At 41.1% G+C, this 19,376-nt stretch overlaps 1 protein-coding gene across 1 annotated transcript; it reads left to right on the forward strand.

Moving 5' to 3' along the window:
- The first annotated feature begins 1,228 nt into the window (after nucleotides 1-1,228).
- Nucleotides 1,229-18,870, forward strand: polr2g (RNA polymerase II subunit G). Its single transcript, XM_061900321.1, has 8 exons — nucleotides 1,229-1,389; nucleotides 1,563-1,672; nucleotides 3,866-4,025; nucleotides 6,954-7,004; nucleotides 7,100-7,165; nucleotides 15,313-15,384; nucleotides 16,629-16,662; nucleotides 18,606-18,870. The coding sequence occupies exons 1-8, from the start codon at nucleotides 1,378-1,380 to the stop codon at nucleotides 18,617-18,619; spliced, it is 519 nt and encodes a 172-aa protein (XP_061756305.1). The 5' UTR covers nucleotides 1,229-1,377; the 3' UTR covers nucleotides 18,620-18,870.
- The last annotated feature ends 506 nt before the right edge of the window (nucleotides 18,871-19,376 follow it).

Below are 19,376 nucleotides of genomic sequence, written 5' to 3' on the forward strand. Positions count from 1 at the left end.
ACTTTAAAACGCTCTCTACCTCTAAAAACCAAAAAGTTGTCAAAACGATGATGATGTGTTCTTTTTTTTTTGTAAATATATTTTATTACATTTTACAGTTAAAATGACATTAAACAGTCATACTTTGCTCACGCAAACCCTTCATACAGGCACACACCCACTCATACACACTCACATACACACTTGACTCAAGGTTTACAGTATAGACCTTATTAGAAAAGATACCCAATTATTGTATCTATATATACACATAACTATATATATATATATATATATATACATATATATATATATATATATATATATATATATATATATACATATATATATATATATACATATATATCCTGCTGCAGCTAATGATCAGCAGGGTATCTAGACCATAGCAAAATGGATGAATATTCCTTGGCATCAAGGATACTCGGGAAGTGATAACAAAATCACCTTCCGAGGGCCTGTCCACCGTACACACTTAGTAAGGAAAATAATAAGTAAAAATTACAGGGCTTCATCAATACAAAACAATAATCACACACACACAAAAAAGCAAGTAAACCATGACAAAACCATATCAAAAGTGACACAAAAAAAAAACAATTGTAGTGTAGAATCAATACAAAAAATAATAACAATAAAAAAAAAGGAATACAACTAAAAAAAAGATGGTGCTGATGCTGTGTTCTAAATTTAAGTTATTGAATGAATCTGAATGAGCCTATGGCTTTGCACCTGGTTTATTATATAAATATTTTTTTACATTCTATTTTTGTTACTTTGAATTTAAAAACCCCTGGCGCTGTTTTGTACTGTTTTTATAATGTTTTGTAATGTTTTATACTGTTGTTGAACTATTTTTATTATTGTTTATCTTCTGTTTATTAATGTTTAAATTGATAAATAAACATAAACAAAAGTACGTCATTTCCTGTCAACTTGTTTTACGGGAATCCCTCTTTGCGACAGGTCGTTTGGAATACGGCATCATTTTTCCGACCTTTGTGGCCTGGTGTAATTCCTCTCCGCGCCACTAGATGCCGTTTCAGTCTTTAACAAAATGACCTAACCGCAAATATATCACATTTGTCGCTCAAATTTAATCCCTTCTTGTTTTCGAACTGCTCCGGCGAGACATTCAACTCGGTGGTGTCCTCCAGTCACTTAATTTTGAACTGTAATGCGTGCTGTATGAACGTTGCCAACAGCTAAAAAAAAAAAAAAAAAGACGGTCATTAAAAAAAACCGGAAGTCCCGCCTTAACGTCCATGTTTCTTTCTTTTTTAAAGATAGGTTTAGCTTTGCTGCATTCTTTCACTTTGAGGTCATTTATTTCTGTAAAATACTTTCACTGAGTACAGATTGAACACACAAAGCAAGGGAATGTTTTATCACGTAAGTTGTTTATTTTCATAGTGCTTTACCAATTGGATTTTTTTGCTCGTGTTTCATTGGTGGCCATCATTACCTACAATTTGTAGAAATGTCGTGGATTGTGGTAAAAAAAATGTACTCGAGTAACCCCAAATTTAACATCTTTGACTCACATGTGTCTTTTATGATCACAGATATCATTGGAACATGAAACGTTACTTCACCCGAGGTATTTTGGCCCCAACCTTCTTAACACTGTCAAACAGAAGCTGTTTACTGAGGTGGAGGGGACTTGCACCGGAAAGTGAGTAAAATTGACATCAGGGGCCAACTGGGGGCCCTGTGTGGATTGTGGGCATAAAAAAATGTCAACATAGCCAGATATGCCAGCATTTAGACTTAGACTTGGGCAGGGCGGTATATATGGTAGAGCAGGGGTCACCAACGCGGTGCCCGCGGGCACCAGGTCGCCCGTAAGGATCAGATGAGTCGCCCGCTGGCCTGTTCTAAAAATACCGTATTTCCTTGAATTGCCGCCGGGGCGCTAATTAATTTTAAAACCTCTTCTCACTCCTGCGCTTACCAAATGCATGCGGTAAAAGTAAGCATGAGCTAATTATTTTAAAGGGGAACATTATCACAATTTCAGAAGGGTTAACACCAATAAAAATCAGTTCCCAGTGGCTTATTTTATTTTTAGAAGTTTTTTTCAAAATTTTACCCATCATGGAATATCCCTAAAAAAGGCTTTAAAGTGCCTGATTTTTGCTATCTGTAAATCCACCGTCCATTTTCCTGTGACGTCATTTAGTGATGCCAACATGGCGGATAGCACAGCAAGATATAGCGACATTAGCTCGGATTCAGACTCGGATTTCAGCGGCTTAAGCGATTCAACAGATTACGCATGTATTGAAACACGACAAGTTGAGTTTATATCAAAATGTTCTATTTTGGTTTCACCTGACCACATGACATTCTCCCAATCCTCTGCTGTATCATCCATGTATCCATTTTGGTATAAACTTAACTCGTCGTGTTTGGAGGAAGAAGAATACTGAGTTGCATCCCAAGAACACCATACCTACTGTGAAGCAAGGGGGTGGAAACATCATGCTTTGGGGCTGTTTTTCTCTTAAGGGGACAGGATGATTGATCTGTGTTAAGGAAAAAATGAATGGGCCATGTATCGTGAGATTTTGAGCCAAAACCTCCTTCCATCAGTGAGAGCTTTGAATGGTTGACCAAATACTTATTTTCCACCATAATTTACAAATAAATTCTTAAAAATTCCTACAATGTGAATTCCTGATTTTTTTTCACATTCTGTCTCTCATAGTTGAAGTGTACCTATGATGAAAATTACAGACCTCTGTCATCATTTTAAGAGGGAGAACTTGCACAATCGGTGGCTGACTAAATACTTTTTTGCCCCACTGTATATGCATAGGGAGCGGTGGGCAGCAGCGGTGCCCACGCCCGGGAATCATTTTTGATGATTTAACCTCCAATTCCAACCCTTCATGCTGAGTGCCAAGCATGGAGGTAATGGGTCCCATTTTTATAGTCTTTCGTATGACTCACAACCTACCGATCTCAGGGCGGGCACTCTACAGTAACCACAAGGTCATCCTCGTCACGGGTGAGACGAGGATGGTTTGTTGTGATCCCAATATGTAGACAACAATGGGAGACAGTGAGTAGGTAAAAATGTATTTAATGCTTCAACCAAAAATGAACGAAAGGGAAAGGAAAAGGCGATAGCCATGCAAAACGAAAGTAGAAGTGAACCGGCCAAAAAGGAAACAGAAACAGAATGCTGCATGACAGTAAAGACTTACTGCGTCCACAAAGTACATCCGTACATGACATGACAATCAACAATGTCCACACAAAGAAGGATAGCAACAACTTAACGCAAAGCAGGTGCAGGGAATAGCGTTCAAAGGAAGACATGAAGCTGCTACAGGAAAACACCAACAAAACAGGAAAGGCCACCAAAATAACAGCGCAAGACGAGAACTAAAGCACAGGAAAACACCGACCAACTCAAAATAAGGCATGACGACCTGGTGGAGTATAATTTTTTAACGTTTCCTGCTGGTGGTGTGCCTCCATGTTTTTAAAAATGAAAAAAATGAACCTTGCCTCGAAAAACACTGATGTAGACTACAAGGAAGTATTTTAAGTGTAGAAAAAAATAATCATAATTCGACTATTTTAAACAAACATGTTTTTGTCTCCTTTTTGTCACATGTCTAAAGCCTGCACTGGAGCCAATTTGTGTTGTGATAATGATAACTAACATCACTTAGCATAAAAAAAACAGATTTACATCTGCAAAGCCAGGAATGTTGCAGTATAAGTGTTGCATTACTTAAAAATATGTGTGCAGTATCGAGTGAGTGTGTGCCAGTGGGTGGGACATTGTGAGTGCCACGGCTACATTTGCAGACACGACAAAAAGGCCCTTTTTTTGTCTATGCTTCTCTTGCAGATACGGTTTTGTCATCGCAGTCACCACCATCGACAACATCGGGGCAGGTGTGATCCAGCCGGGCAGAGGCTTTGTTTTGTATCCAGTCAAATACAAGGCAATTGTGTTCCGGCCATTTAAAGGGGAAGTGGTTGATGCGGTCGTGACTCAGGTCAACAAGGTAAGGTCCTGAATAAGGGTGCACATTTTGAACTGATTTTGTCACAGTTTGTTGACTTTTGTTTTTGCTTAGCAACACCAAATATAAATATAATAAGAACATGTTCAGAATACATACGTCACATTGCCCTGAAAATAATCCAGGCTTAAATATAGTTTCGATTAAAGGGGAACTACACTCTTTTGGAATTTTCACAATCCTTATGTGAGATAAGCAAACACATGTTTTAAATTGCTATGCATTCTAACTCGTAAATAAACTCTAGCAAAATTACTTTATCCTCTTCGTCCCTGACGGGACATAAGGCTTCGACGATCTGCCTCCATCTGGACCTGTCTTGAGCAACATGCTGTGCCTCGCCCCAGGTTAGGTTCATCCCCTTCAGCTCACCTGTCACCGTCCGCCGCCACGTGTTCTTGGGCCAGCCTTGCTTCCTTTTCCCAGGTGGAGTGCAATGTAGTGTGGCCTAGGGGATGCGGTCTTGGTCCATCCTGAGAACATGCCCAAGCCATTGGTATCGGCGGCATTTGATCTCTAGAACCACACTGTTGCACTTGGTCTTCTTGTATAGATGTGCATTGGATATTTTCTCGGGCCAGAAGATTTGACAGAGTTTTCTGATTTTAGTGTCATTCATCAAGAAAGATAACAATAATGAAATGCTGTTATCCGATTACAGAAATGATTAAAAAAAAAAACTTAATGATGAACTTGCAAATGAAAAGTTGCCGGAATCTACACTTTATCCCAGAGCTGGGCAAATGTTTTGACTCAAGGCCATATTGAGAGGAAAAAATTTGTCTGGGGGGCCAAGGTGTATGTGTGTATAATTTACATTTGCATATTTAGCTTTGGGCTTCACGGTGGCAGAGGGGTTAGTGCCTCTGCCTCACAATACGAAGGTCCTGCAGTCCTGGGTTCAAGCCCATGCTCTATGTGGAGTTTGCATGTTCTCCCCGTGAATGCTTGGGTTCCCTCCGGGTACTCCAGCTTCCTCCCACTTCCAAAGACATGCACCTGGGGATAGGTTGATTGGCAACACTAAATTGGCCCTAGCGTGTGAATGTGAGTGTGAATGTTGTCTGTCTATCTGTGTTGGTCCTGCGATGAGGTGGCGACTTGCCCAGGGTTTAGGCCGCCTTCCGCCCGATTGTAGCTGAGATAGGCGCCAGCGCCCCCCGCAACCCCAAAAGGAAATAACTGGTAGAAAATGGATGGATGGATATTTAGCTTTAAAAATCTGTAATACCGTATGTGTGTTTGGGTACCTTATTTTCTGGAACACTAATACCAAAAGTCACTATGTCCAATAGAATTGTAAACACATTATGCTTGACCACCTAAAAAAAAACAGAATGGAATTTTACAGCTTTTTACTGAATGAGACACCCAAAGTGTACATGAAAATAAAGAAAGTGGCATTTACAATATTAACTATGAACAATAAAATACTGAATATCAACAACATATGAACATATTTTACTTCTCAGACCAAGCAAAACACAACACAAATGTAACAAACAGCAAAATATGAATGCAAAGTGTCTAAATAGCGGAGTGGGACTCTGACACAGTAATCAACTGTTTGGAAACGTAGCTATGAGACAGGGACTATTTTGTATTGATTGGCAATTACAAAGCTGTACAAACAAAAATGACGTGGAGTACCCCAAGGGTCCATTTTGGGCCCGCTACTCTTTAAATATACCTATGTTCCCACTGGCAGAGCTCATGGAAATAATAATTTGTAACACGCACATTTACATAACCATATCTCCTAGAGACAATAGTCAAATTTGAGTGCGAGCCAGATGTGTTTGTCAAATTGAACGATTGGATAAGTCAAAACTTTCTTCCGTAGAATTAAGGAAAAACTGAAATATTTTTTGGAGCCAAAGAAGAACAATCTGAAGTCCACACTCAGCTTCCATCAGTAATGTTATAAAGCACGAACCAAGCTAAAACCTAGGTAATGTTGTAATATTGTACATGATAATTGTTATATATTGTATATATGATATTGACAAAATATATTATTATATATTTGTATATATAATATTCTGTACATATAATATTTAAATAGTACGTACATATGTTAACGTACATATGTTATATTTTACATCGCTATATTTAGTCTTTTTATACCTGTATTGTCCTTTCCATCCTTACACTTTCCATCATTGTAACTGAGCTACTGTGTGGAACAATTTCCTTTGTGGATCGTTAAAGTTCCTCTAAGTCTAAGTCTAGGTATACGGACTCTAACCTGAATTTCAACATCCACATTAAGGATTTTTTTTGTTGTTAAATCATCTTATTATCATTTAAAAACACATTTGTTTATTTTTGTACACTGGACATTTGTAAGGCTGTCCTTACTCGTACGGCTGGGCGATATGGCAATCATTTACGTTATGGAAGTAGTTTGACATGTACTTCGGTATCAGGGAGGTGTAGCGGATTTTATAGACTAGGCTCAGTGCAAGTTGTTTTACTCTGTCCTCCACCCTGAGCCAGCCCACTTTGGAGAAGTGGGTAGGAGTGAGGTGTGATCTGGGGTGGATGTGTAGAAGTAACCTGACTACCTTGTTCTGGGATGTTTGGAGTCTAGATTTGAGGGTTTTGGAGGTGCTGGGGAACCAGGAGGTGCAAGCGTAATCGGAAAAGGGTTGAACGAGGGTTCCCGTTAGAATCTTCAAGGTGCTTTTGTTGACTAGAGAGGAGATTCTGTAGAGAAATGTCGTCCGTTGGTTGACCTTTCTGATTACCTTGGTTGCCATTTTATCACAGGAAAGATTAGCCTGTAGAATGGAACCTAGGTAGGTGACCTCACTGACGTAAGATATTTTATGTAATTCCATTTGAATTTTCTTGTGCACGAAACGTGCCCCACAAATAAACTTGACTTGTCTTTCTTGTATGTTGCAGGTTGGTTTGTTCACAGAAATTGGACCCATGTCTTGTTTCATCTCCCGTCACGTGAGTCCACTTTCAACCAGAACCCTAGACACTGTCTGGTCTGCATGCTCTAAACTCCCCCCGATCCACTCTAAACAAATATGTTTTCCTTACAGTCCATCCCCTCAGAAATGGAGTTTGATCCCAACTCTAACCCGCCATGTTATAAGACAGTGGATGAGGTGAGGATAAACGTTTACACGACAACTCCCTGGTAAAAATAAGAAAGTTGGCCTGCATTGAACACGTTTTGAACATGCCTGACTTCGACAGACGGCCATTTTTAGTACAGACGGTAGAAAATGGATGAAGGAAACCATAACACTTTCAAACCTTCCTTCCAATTTTTGATGCAAAGAAGAAACTGCATGAACCAAACCTAAATTTTTAAAGGGCCATACTGGACCGAAAAAAATAAAAAACAAATCTGTCTGCAGCCGCAAAAAATTAAAAGCCTTGTGTGAGCCTTATAAGGAAGGCAAGACATGTTGAGGCGGTACGCCTCCTCTGCCGGCTGGTATCACAGTAATGTGCGAATCAATACTAGAATATCAATAGCGCCGAAACCAGATACTTATGCTATAATATCGATTCTCAAATCAATATAACGATACCTTTTGTACCTCAGTTATTTGAGATAATGTACAAAACAAGTGAAGTTGGCACGTTGTGTAAATGTTAAATAAAAACAGAATACAATGCTTTGCAAATCCTTTTCAGCTTATATTCAATTGAATAGACTGCAAAGACAATATACTTAATGTTCGAACTGAGAAGCAACATTTTTTTTTGCAAATAATCATTAACTTAGAATTTAATGGCAGCCACACGTTGCAAAAAAGTTGGCACAGGAGCATTTTTACCAATGTGTTACATGGCCTTTCCTTTGAACAACATTCAGTAAAGGTTTGGGAACTGAGGAGACACATTTTTGAAGCTTTTCAGGTGAAATTATTTCCCATTCTTGCTTGATATAGAGCTTAAGTTGTTCAATAGTCCGGGGTCTCGGTTATGGTATTTTAGGCTTCATAATGCACCACACATTGTCAGTGTGAGACAGGTCTGGACTACAGGCAGGCCAGTCTACTTCTAAGCCACGCTGTTGTAACACGTGCAGAATGTAGCTTGGCATTGTCTTGCTGAAATACGCTGGGGCTTCTATGAAAATGATGTTGCTTGGATTGCAACATATGTTGCTCCAAAACCTGTATGTACCTTTCAGCATTAATGGTGCCTTCACAGATGTGTAAGTTACCCATGCCTTGGGCACTAATACACCCCCATACCATCACAGATGCTGGCTTTTTAACTTTGCGCCTAGGACAATCTGGATGGTTCTTTTCCACGACGTCCGCAATTTCCAAAAACAATTTGGAAATTGGACTGTCTTATTGTGACGGTCCACTCCCTATACGATCAGTGCCAGAGCTTGGTCCGCATTGCCGGCAGTAAGTCGAACACATTTCCAGTGAGGGTTGGACTCCGCCAAGGCTGTCCTTGTTCATAAATTTTATGGACAGAATTTCTAGGCGCAGTCAAGGCGTTGAGGGGTTCCGGTTTGGTGACCGCAGGATTAGGTCTCTGCTTTTTGCAGATGATGTGGTCCTGATGGCTTCATCTGACCGGGATCTTCAGCTCTCACTGGATCGGTTTGCGGCCGAGTGTGAAGCGACCGGAATGAGAATCAGCACCTCCAAGTCCGAGTCCATGGTTCTCGCCCGGAAAAGGGTGGAATGCCATCTCCGGGTTGGGGAGGAGACCCTGCCCCAAGTGGAGGAGTTCAAATACCTAGGAGTCTTGTTCACGAGTGAGGGAAGAGTGGATTGTGAGATCGACAGGCGGATCGGTGCTGCGTCTTCAGTAATGCGGACGTTGTACCAATCCGTTGTGGTGAAGAAGGAGCTGAGCCGGAAGGCAAAGCTCTCAATTTACCGGTCGATCTGCGTTCCCATCCTCACCTATGGTCATGAACTTTGTGTAATGACCGAAAGGATAAGATCACGGGTACAAGCGGCCGAAATGAGTTTCCTCCGCCGGGTGAGAAGCTCTGTCATCCGGGAGGAACTCAAAGTAAAGCCGCTGCTCCTTCACATCGAGAGGAGCCAGATGAGGTGGTTCGGGCATCTGGTCAGGATGCCACCTGAACACCTTCCTAGGGAGGTTTTTAGGGCACGTCCAACCGGTAGGAGGCCACGGGGAAGACCCAGAACACGTTGGGAAGACTATGGCCTGGGAACGCCTCGGGATCCCCCGGGAAGAGCTAGACGAAGTGGCTGGGGAAAGGGAAGTCTGGGTTTCCCGGCTTAGGCTGTTGCCCCCGCGACCCGACCTCGGATAAGCGGAAGAAGATGGATGGAATTTGAAATGTGGACTTGTCCGACCACAGAACACTTTTCCACTTTGCATAGTCCATCTTAGATGAACTCGGGCCCAACGAAGCCAGCAGCGTTTCTGGATGTTGTTGATAAATTGCTTTTGCTTGTAGTACAGTTTTAACTTGCACTTACAAATGTAGCGACAGTGGTTTTCTGAATTGTTCCTGAGCCCATGGGGTGAAATCCTTTACACACTGATGTCGGTTTTTGATGCAGTACCGCCTGAGGGATCGAAGGTCACGGGCATTGCCACTTAAGTGCAGTGATTTCTCCAGATTCTCTGGACCTTCTGATGATATTACAGACCATAGATGGTGAAATCCCTAAATTCCTTGCAATAGTTGGTTGAGAAATGTTGTTCTTAAACTGTTGGACAATTTGCTCACACATTTGTTCACAAAGTGGTGACCCTCGTCCCGTCCTTGTTTGTAAATGACTGAGCATTTCATGGAGGCTGCTTTCATACCCAATCATGGCACCCACCTGTTCCCAATTAGCCTGTTCACCTGTGGGATGTTCCAAATAATTGTTTGTTTGATGAGCATTCCTCAACTTCCTCAGTCTTTTTTGCCACCTGTGCTAGCTTTTTTGAAACATCAAATCAAATTGAAAATGAGCTAATATTTGCAAAAAATAACAAAGCTTACCAGTTAATTATCTTCTCGCAGTGTATTCAATTGAAATATAGGTTGACAAATCATTGTATTCTGTTTTTATTTACCATTTACACAACGTGCCAAATTCACTGGTTTTGGGTTTTGTATATCACCAGCAGCAACACAACTTAAAGTGACTAAATAACCAAATCTTGTCTAAATGAAACATGATTGGTGGAAACTACTTTTTCCTCCCCCAGGTAAGTACGTAATGCGCTAGCAAGAAAACAACCGACAATTAAAACTAGTCACTCAGTATTATATGAAAAAAAAACAAGTGTATGTATACTTTTATTGTAGGCTATTTGGAGACACTGTAAATAGAGCTGAATATCTGAATTTTTTGACCTAATGTGTCTCACTGCAACCTGGCACAAACCGGCCCTTCTGGCTATAAATACCTGGAGAAGGCCCGCAGCTTGGGGCAAGTTGGTGGCATAGCCGTTCTCCACAAGGACCACCTGGAACTGTCCCCTGTCCCCTGCCACCGCTGTCCACTTTCTAATGCTTTGAATTCAACTGTAAACCCCCACTTTTCCATGACTCTGCTCGTCATTTACCGACCACCCAAACAAAATGCAACTTTCATCTCCGAAGTTTCTGACCTCCTTCACCACCCTTTGCTCAACATCCACAATAGTCATAACTGGGTGACATAAACATCCATGTGGACAACCCATCCTGCCATTTTGCATCTGACTTCCTACAACTACTGGACTCTCTGGACCTCACACAGCATGTGGATTCCCCCACACACAGCAAGGGACACATGCTTGACCTGGTCATCACAGACTCCATTCCCATCAACAATCTGGTCACCTACTCACTGGGCGTGTCTGACCACAAGGTCATCTCCAAGGAGCTACCGTTCCCTACCTGTCATACCAAGCCCAAACGCCAACTCCATCCATCCACCCATCCATTTTCTACCGCTTGTCGCTTTTAGGGATTGTGGGGGGTGCTGGAGCCTATCTCAGCTGCATTCGGGCAGAAGGCGAGAACATGCAAACTCCATACAGAAAGATCCCGAGCCCGGGATTGAACTCAGGACTACTCAGGACCTTTGTAGTGTGAGGCACATGCACTAACCCCTGTACCACCGTGCAAACGCCAAATCAATTTCCGTAATTTTAAAAACATGAACCCAGCCACATTCACCTCTGACCTTGACCTCCTCTCTACTGCAATCCCTCCATCCTTGAGCAATGCAGACGACCACTACAACACCAATATGAAAAACCTCCTTGACCCCCACGCCCTCTTAAAACCCGTACAGTCACCTTCTAACACTCAGCACCCTGGTTCACACCCGAGCTGAGGAAAATGAAGACGGCCGGGCGGGCTCTGTAGCGGTAGAAAATTTCCACTGGGCTAACTGTCCCCAGACAGGCCTTTAGGGAACATCAAAAGGCCTACGCAAGATCCCTCGGGGAGGCACAGTCACAGTTTTACTCCAACATAATCAACAAAAACCCTGCCAACTCTAATACACTCTTCTCCACCGTCAACCACTTTCTGCAACCACAAACCTCCAAACACCATACCACAACAGCTGATCAATGCAACACCTACCTTGAGTTCTTCAGAACTAAGGAAGACAACATGCGCTCCCTCCTTTCTGGCCCCATCACTCAAATTGTCCCAACCATCGTCCCACTGCCCCCTCTCCTCTTTCACCAGCACTACACAGCAAGAGATTGAGGACATTGTCAGAGGAATGAAGCCCTCTACCTGTGCCCTGGACCCTCTTCCCACCACCCTAGTCAGACCGGCCACATTCCATCAGCTCTTAGGACTGCCATCGTCACTCCTCTTCTTAAAAAGCCCTCCCTCGACCCAGACACCCTCTCCAACTGCAGGCCCTTTTCAAACCTCCCATTCCTCTAAAATACTGGAGAAAGTAGTCACCCCACAGCTTCAAAATCAACAACATCAGCGAAAAATTTCAATCTGGTTTCCGTTCTATCCATAGTACAGAAACCGCCCTCGTCAGGGTCACTAACGACCCCCTAATGGCGGCAAATGCCGGCTCCCCATCTCCCTTACAGCCGCATTTGACACTGTCGACCACAACATCCTAATCAGTCGCTTTCAATCCACCATCGGTCTCAACAATACAGCACTACAGTGGTGCAAATCCTACACCTCCAGTCGGTCAGAATATGTCTCCCTGGGAGGTTCACATTCGCGCACCCTGCCTGTCACCTGCGGTGTACCTCAGGGATCTGTCCTCGGCCCCACCCTGTTCAGCTTTTACCTGCTACTCCTTGGCCGTATCATCAGCAGACATGGAATATCCTTCCATTTCTATACTGATGATACGCACCTCTACCTGCAAACAATTCAAACCTCACCCTCATCACCAACGCCCCTCTCCATTCTCTCCACCTGCCTGGAGGAGATAAAGATGCATGAATGAGCATCATCTTCCTGCAGCTCAATAGCTCAAAAACAGTGGTCATAAAAATAGGCACCCCACACCAGATAAACACATGCCCCATAACCAGCATCGCCTTCTCTGCACAGGACCTGCCACTCTCCCCAGTTGTCACAAACCTGGGAAAATGGACCCCTACCTGCACTTTGAAGCCCACATCGAACATCTGTGCAAAACCCCTTTCTTTCACCTCCGCAACATCTCAAGACTCCGCCCCTCACTCAACTCAGCCGACACTGAAAGACTCCGCCACGCCTTCATCTCCTCCAGGCTTGATTACTGCAACGCACTTCTCGTCAGGGTCCCCCAAAAAGAACATCAAAAAGCTCCAGTACATCCAAAACAGCGCAGCGAGGATCCTGACCAGAGTGCACAAGCGTGATCATATCACACCCATGCACAAATCACTCCACTGGCTCCCTATTGCATCTCAGACCCAATTCAAGATTAACCTGCTAACACACCACTGCATCTACGGCAACGCCCCCTCCTAACTCCAGGACCTAGTTTCCCCTCAACCTCCTACCCGCAACCTCCGCTCCTCAAACACTAACCTCTTCCAACCCATCAGGACAAACTTAGACTCAATGGCCTGGCGGGCTTTCTGCTTGACCGCACCCAAACTCTGGAACGCTCTCCCCAACCATGTTAGAGCACCTCAGTCGGTCGACAGTTTTAAGAAGGGACTAAAACCCATCTTTTTAGCACAGCTTTTACCTTAATCCTCTGCGTTCTTGTTTTTAAATACATTGCTTGCCTATCTGTTTATCTAGTGTTTATCTAGTGCAGGGGTAGGGAACCTATAGCTCTAGAGCCAGATGTGGCTCTTTTGATGACTGCGTCTGGCCCTCGGATAAATCTGAGCTGACATTGCTTAACACAATAAGCAATGAAAAATTCCACTTGTAATCACAGTGTTAAAAATAATGTTCAAAATATAAAACATTCTCATGCATTTTTAATCCATCCATCCGTTTTCTACCGCACCTGTTTAAGAAGTTGCGTTAATGGTAGGAAGTTATTTATTTACTATTGGTTAGTGTGGGGCTTGCCCTCCTGGGGGTTCTTCAGACCACCAAGCACCGACATGAGAGTCTATTTCAGGGTTACAATATTGTTTTATTTTTCAATAAGTCTCTCAGTTGCTTTCCAGCAATTGTCTTTTTGTCTTTCGTCCTCGCTTGTGCTTTGGCTCCAGCTCCAACCCCGTCTCTCCTCCTGGCTGTTGCTTATAACCGAGCAGCAGGTGATTAGATAACAAGGCCCAGATGGGCCATCTACGCACCTGTCACTGATTTCAAGGCTGATCCTGGCAACTCCCCACTTTGCTGCAGGCCACGCCCCCCTCCACAGTTAGCTTTAGAATAACAATGTTATTACAAAGAATAAGAGACCTATTGTAGTCGAGAAATGTGGCTCTTACTTAAAAATGCAGGCGTTTAGTTGTGTTCAGTGTTAAAAAAAATATTATATGGCTCTTACAGAAATACATTTTAAAATATTTGGCTTGTTGGCTCTCTCAGCCAAAAGGGTTCCCGACCCCTGATCTAATGTGTGTCATGTTTTTATTTCTATCTCAATGTTTTCTAGTGTTTATCTAGTGTGTGTCATGTTTTTATTTCTATTTTAATGATTTATTATATATCCTAGCATTCTATTTTATGTATTTATTTATTTCTTATACTTTGCAGCACTTTGAGATTTTAACAAATGTAAAGTGTGTTACAAATTTAATTCATTATTATTATTAATTTGCATAAGAGAACATTCAGTGCAGAAAAACGCTGTCAATAGTTTTTCCATCAGAATTTTTTTTTTTTTTTTTTGTGTTGGAAGATAATTCCCTGACAGCAGCAAAACTTGAAATACGCTCATTTTTAAATTTCACCAGGGAAGTATCGATATCAGATTGGTATTAGATTGTCACTGAAGGCATCAAAACTATGAATGAACACAAGTGGAGTTATGTACTTAACAAAAAAAAAAAGGTGAAATAACTGAAAACATGTTTTATATCTTACTTTCTTCAAAATAGCCACCCTTTGCTCTGATTTCCTTTTCGGACACTTTTGGCATTCTCTCGATGAGTTTCAAGAGGTAGTCACCTAAAATGGTTTTCACTTCACAGCTGGGCTTGAAGCTCATGGAGAGAATGCCAAGAGTCAAAAGTAAAAAGCCGTCATCAGAGCAAAGGGTGGCTTTTTTGAAGAAACTAGAAGATAAAACATGTTTTCAGTTATTTCACCTTTTTTTGTTACTTACAGTACATACTCGGTGGCCTAGTGGTTAGAGTGTCTGCCCTGAGATGGGTAGGTTGTGAGTTCAAACCCCGGCCGAGTCATACCAAAGACTATAAAAATGGGACCCACTACTTCCCTGCTTGGCACTCAGCATCAGGGGTTGGAATTGGGGGTTAAATCACCAAAAATGATTCCCGGGCATGGCACCGCTGCTGCCACTGCTCCCCTCATCTCCCAGGGCGTGAACAAGGGGATGGGTCAAATGCAGAGGAAAAATTTCACCACACCTAGTGTGTGTGTGACAATCATTGGAACTTTAACTTCAACTCCACAAGTTTTGATGCCTTCAGTGACAATCTACAATGTCATGAAAATGAAGGAAACGCTTTGAATGAGAAGGTGTGTGCAAACTTTTGGCATGTACTGTATATTCCCAAACTTTTTCCATGTCATAATTTTTTTTTTTTTTTAAACCTCCAAAGAGCCATTAGGCGGCGCTAAAGAGCCATGGTTTGCTGATCCGCTGGTTAAAGTGTTGTGTAAATGGTCCCTAAGTAAACTATCTTTCCCCCATGCTTTTTTAAAGGAAGTTGCCTTAATAAACAATGTTTTGTTTTCAAGGATATCGTAATCCAGCAAGATGATGAGATCAGGCTTAAGATTGTGGGAACGAGAGTGGACAAGAATGATATTGTACGTATTTTTGTCAGGTTGCAATGCTATTATGTGTTGGCATTCTTCATTTGTGTTTAATTTGCAAGTGATGTACAGTGTCAGTTTAGATGTACACTGTCCGTCAATGGAAAGTCAAATGGGACAAAAGGAAATTATCTTTAAATCTTGAATTACTTTAATGTGTTATTAATTAAAATTGTAATTAAGTAAAAGGAAATAATGTATAAATAATTTAATGTAGAAGGATACTTTTTTAACAATTTAATTAATTCACAATTACAATATATATTTCACAATTTGATGTTAACTATTTCATGAGTCAACCTGTGTGGAAGCACTTCAGGAATGTCTTTTATCTGTCAAATTCAGCCGTCTTAGTCCAGAGGCAGATCCTAATATTTGTTTGTTTGGAGGAATGCTGGTCGATATCTAGGTCAGAAACCGCATAGCTGGCCTCAATAAATTCCTCCACTTTAACTGCTCCATGCCCTGGATCAGCAAGTCCTGCTTCCGCGTATTGTGCAAGGTCTAAAACATCTACAACCAACTCACAAAAAAGTAGGAGAATATCCTCCTTAGTCGCCATGTTTTGAAATACTTCCAGGATTCAGACCATAGCAACCATTAAACTAGGATTTATTCCCGCCTACTGACTTTGGTGAGTTTGACAGAATAACTACTGTAAGTCCATGAAGCGCTTCCTCCACAGACACATGAATAAATGATAAATAATTAGTTAAGCCATGGATAATCAATTCCATCAGAGAATTCATAATTGCTCTCTGCAATATTTAATTTAAGTGTGAAATAATTAAATATTAACAAAATAAATATAGGAGTAATATTTACTTTATCTTAAATTAATTGACATATTTAATAACATATTTATGCATTAAAATCCATCCATCCATCCATTTTCTACCGCTTATTCCCTTTCGGGGTCGCGGGGAGCGCTGGCGCCTATCTCAGCTACAATTGGGCGGAAGGCGGGGTACACCCTGGACAAGTCGCCACCTCATCGCAGGGCCAACACAGATAGACAGACAACATTCACACTCACATTCACACACTAGGGCCAATTTAGTGTTGCCAATCAACCTATCCCCAGGTGCATGTCTTTAAAATCCAATTTTAATTAATTAATGACATATTTATGTAATTATTTTAAGATGTATCTATTTTATTCTGTCCCATTTGACCTTCCATGTCAGTCTAACAAACCAGTTGAAAATCAACTTTCATTACTTTTTTTTTTCCTTCAGTTTGCTATTGGCTCTCTCATGGATGACTATTTAGGTGAGTGTTACTCTATTTTGCATTACACAATTGTGTAAGAAAATGTATAACACAAATACAGTGTTTCCCACAGAACTGAACCTAAAATTTGGGGGGGTTGGATGAGGTCATTGCCTAAATAACAAGATGGGAGTTTTTGGATATTAGTTGTTAAAAGAAAAACAAATCTACAATTTAATTGGTCTGATTAAAAAGTCTTTAATGTCAATTTGACGTGGGTAAAATACGTCAGGCCACACTAGAAATCTTTTGTTACATTTTTCCACTCGTTGTTGTACTCATACAATCAATTGCATTAAAATGATTCAATGTATAACTAAAAGCCTTCACTACATAGACATCAATAAATAGTAAGGCTGTCAAACAAATAAAATATTTAATCACATTTCTTTTCATGGATTAATCGCAGATATTTTTCATTATTAATAAAGGTACCCTAGACAGATAATTTAAGTTTTTAATACCATGACCTTTGACACTATTTCCACATCCACCCATTCACACACTGATGGCGGGAGCTGCCATGCAAAGCCCTAACCACCACCCATCAGGAGAAAAGGTGAAGTGTCTTGCTCAAGGACACGACGGCCGTGACGAAATTGGTAGAAGGTGGGGATTGAACCAGGAACCATCAGGTTGCTGGCACGGACACTCTCCCAACCCGCCACACCGTCCCCATATCCAATTAGCGGGACGTGATGCCAGTAAAATCTGTTTTGATGCAAGTAAAAAAGAGAACGTGAATTTAAAATCATTTTAGGGTCTAATTGGGGACCGATTTCCCTTTGGGACAGAGGACCCTATTGAATTTGTAAGGTTTTATTATTATTATTTATTATTATTGTTATTATTATTATTATACCGCCACCTCTTTGAGCTGTAATTTGACCCCCTTAACACGCTTCAAAACTCACCAAATTTGACACATACAACAGGACTGGCAAAAATCCAAATTTGACACATACAACAGGACTGGCAAAAATTGCGATCTAATCAAAAAAACCAAACCCCAAAACTCAAAATTGCGCTCTAGCGCCCCCTAGGACAAAAACACAGACAAAACTGTCTCTGACTTCCAGTATGAATGTTGTAGAAAAATGAAACAAAAACCTCTATGTAGGTCTCAGTTAGACCTATATTTCATACAATGACACCCTCCGGCTAAAATCAACAGGAAGTTAGCAATTCCCCCTTCAATACAAAAGTTGGCTAAAAAATGTCCCTTTTTTTCAAACATTATCTCTTCTGAGGCATTCACAATGCATTAGAGTCTCAAAATGGCGGCACCAAGGCGTCCTTATAAAATGCCCAAGCCACTTTACAACTGTTATTACTATGAGACTGGTGTATAACTTATGTGTATACAACTTTTTCTCTGTGTAATAATCCATCCATCCAGCAGCCCAAGCGGTCCTGTCTATCGCTGCTTGCAGCTTTAATTTCTTAATTGTACCTCTAAATAATAATTGAGAGTCAATAATGATATTAATGACACATTACCAAAAATTCTGCATTTTAACAAAGAAAAATTTAATTTTTGTTAAGTACATAACCTACCTACAGTACCTACTCAGTGGCCTAGTGGTTAGAGTGTCCGTCCTGAGATGGGTAGGTCGTGAGTTCAAACCCCGGCCGAGTCATACCAAAGACTATAAAAATGGGACCCTTTACCTCCCTGCTTGGCACTCAGCATCAAGCGTTGGAATTGGGGATTGAAACACCAAAAATGATTCCCGGGCGCAGCCACCGCTGCTGCCCACTGCTCCCCTCACCTCTCAGGGGGTGATCATGGTTGATGGGTCAAATGCAGAGAATAATTTCGCCACACCTAATGTGTGTGTGTGTGACAATCATTGGTACTTTAACTTCAACCTCTGTGTTGATTGTACGGTCCTGTTTTTGTGAATGAATAATGATGATTACGTGTTTTTGTTTTTTTCTAGGCCTCGTGAGCTGATCAGCCATGAAGTATACAAATGATAGTTTGGTTTTTTTGATCAAAAACCCCTCTATTTTTTTAAATTACAGTTTGTAAACTCTTAAAGTGTGTTTCATCTAACAAAACTGACTTTTTAGGGGGTTTTGTGTAAGGAACTATCTTCCTTTTACACCTTACTTTATTATAGTTTTCATCTACATGTGAACTTGGTATTCTTCAATTTTTTTTGTATGTCACGATCATAATAAAATGTTTTTTGTTTTTTTAAATCTGTGGTTCTTATTTGGCTCTATATTAGTATCGCCACAATGCAAACAAGGACGTCCTCACCAACGTATTAAAGACTTAATCAAGAGGAACTTTAATTATTTTTCCTTCGACATTGACAACTGGAAGATCTAACTGGCGTGCAGCAATTAACAATGGCTGCAGAGTCTCTCAAGAGGCATTCTTGGAAGAGAGTAGGGTTGTCTCCATACCAATATTTTGGTACAGGTACCAAAGTGTATTTCGATACTTTTCTTAATAAAGGGGACTGCAAAAAAAATGCCATTATTGACTTTATTTTAACAAGAAAAATCTTAGGTTACATGAAACATATGTTCATTATTGCAATTTAGTCCTTAAATAAAATAGTGAACATACTAGACAACTTGTCTTTTAGTAGTAAGTAAACAAACAAAGGCTCCTAAGTAGTCTGCTGATGTATGCAGTAACATATTGTGTCATTTATACACCTATTACTTTGTCAACATTACAAAGGACAAGTGGTAGA

Source organism: Nerophis ophidion, linkage group LG05 (assembly GCF_033978795.1).
Source record: "Nerophis ophidion isolate RoL-2023_Sa linkage group LG05, RoL_Noph_v1.0, whole genome shotgun sequence".
NCBI classification, from domain to species: Eukaryota; Metazoa; Chordata; class Actinopteri; order Syngnathiformes; family Syngnathidae; genus Nerophis; species Nerophis ophidion.

Coding starts and splice junctions, on each gene's coding strand:
- polr2g (XM_061900321.1), top strand. Junction 7,005..7,099: donor CTTGTTTCATCTCCCGTCAC/GTGAGTCCACTT, acceptor TTTTCCTTACAG/TCCATCCCCTCAGAAATGGA. Junction 7,166..15,312: donor GTTATAAGACAGTGGATGAG/GTGAGGATAAAC, acceptor TTTGTTTTCAAG/GATATCGTAATCCAGCAAGA.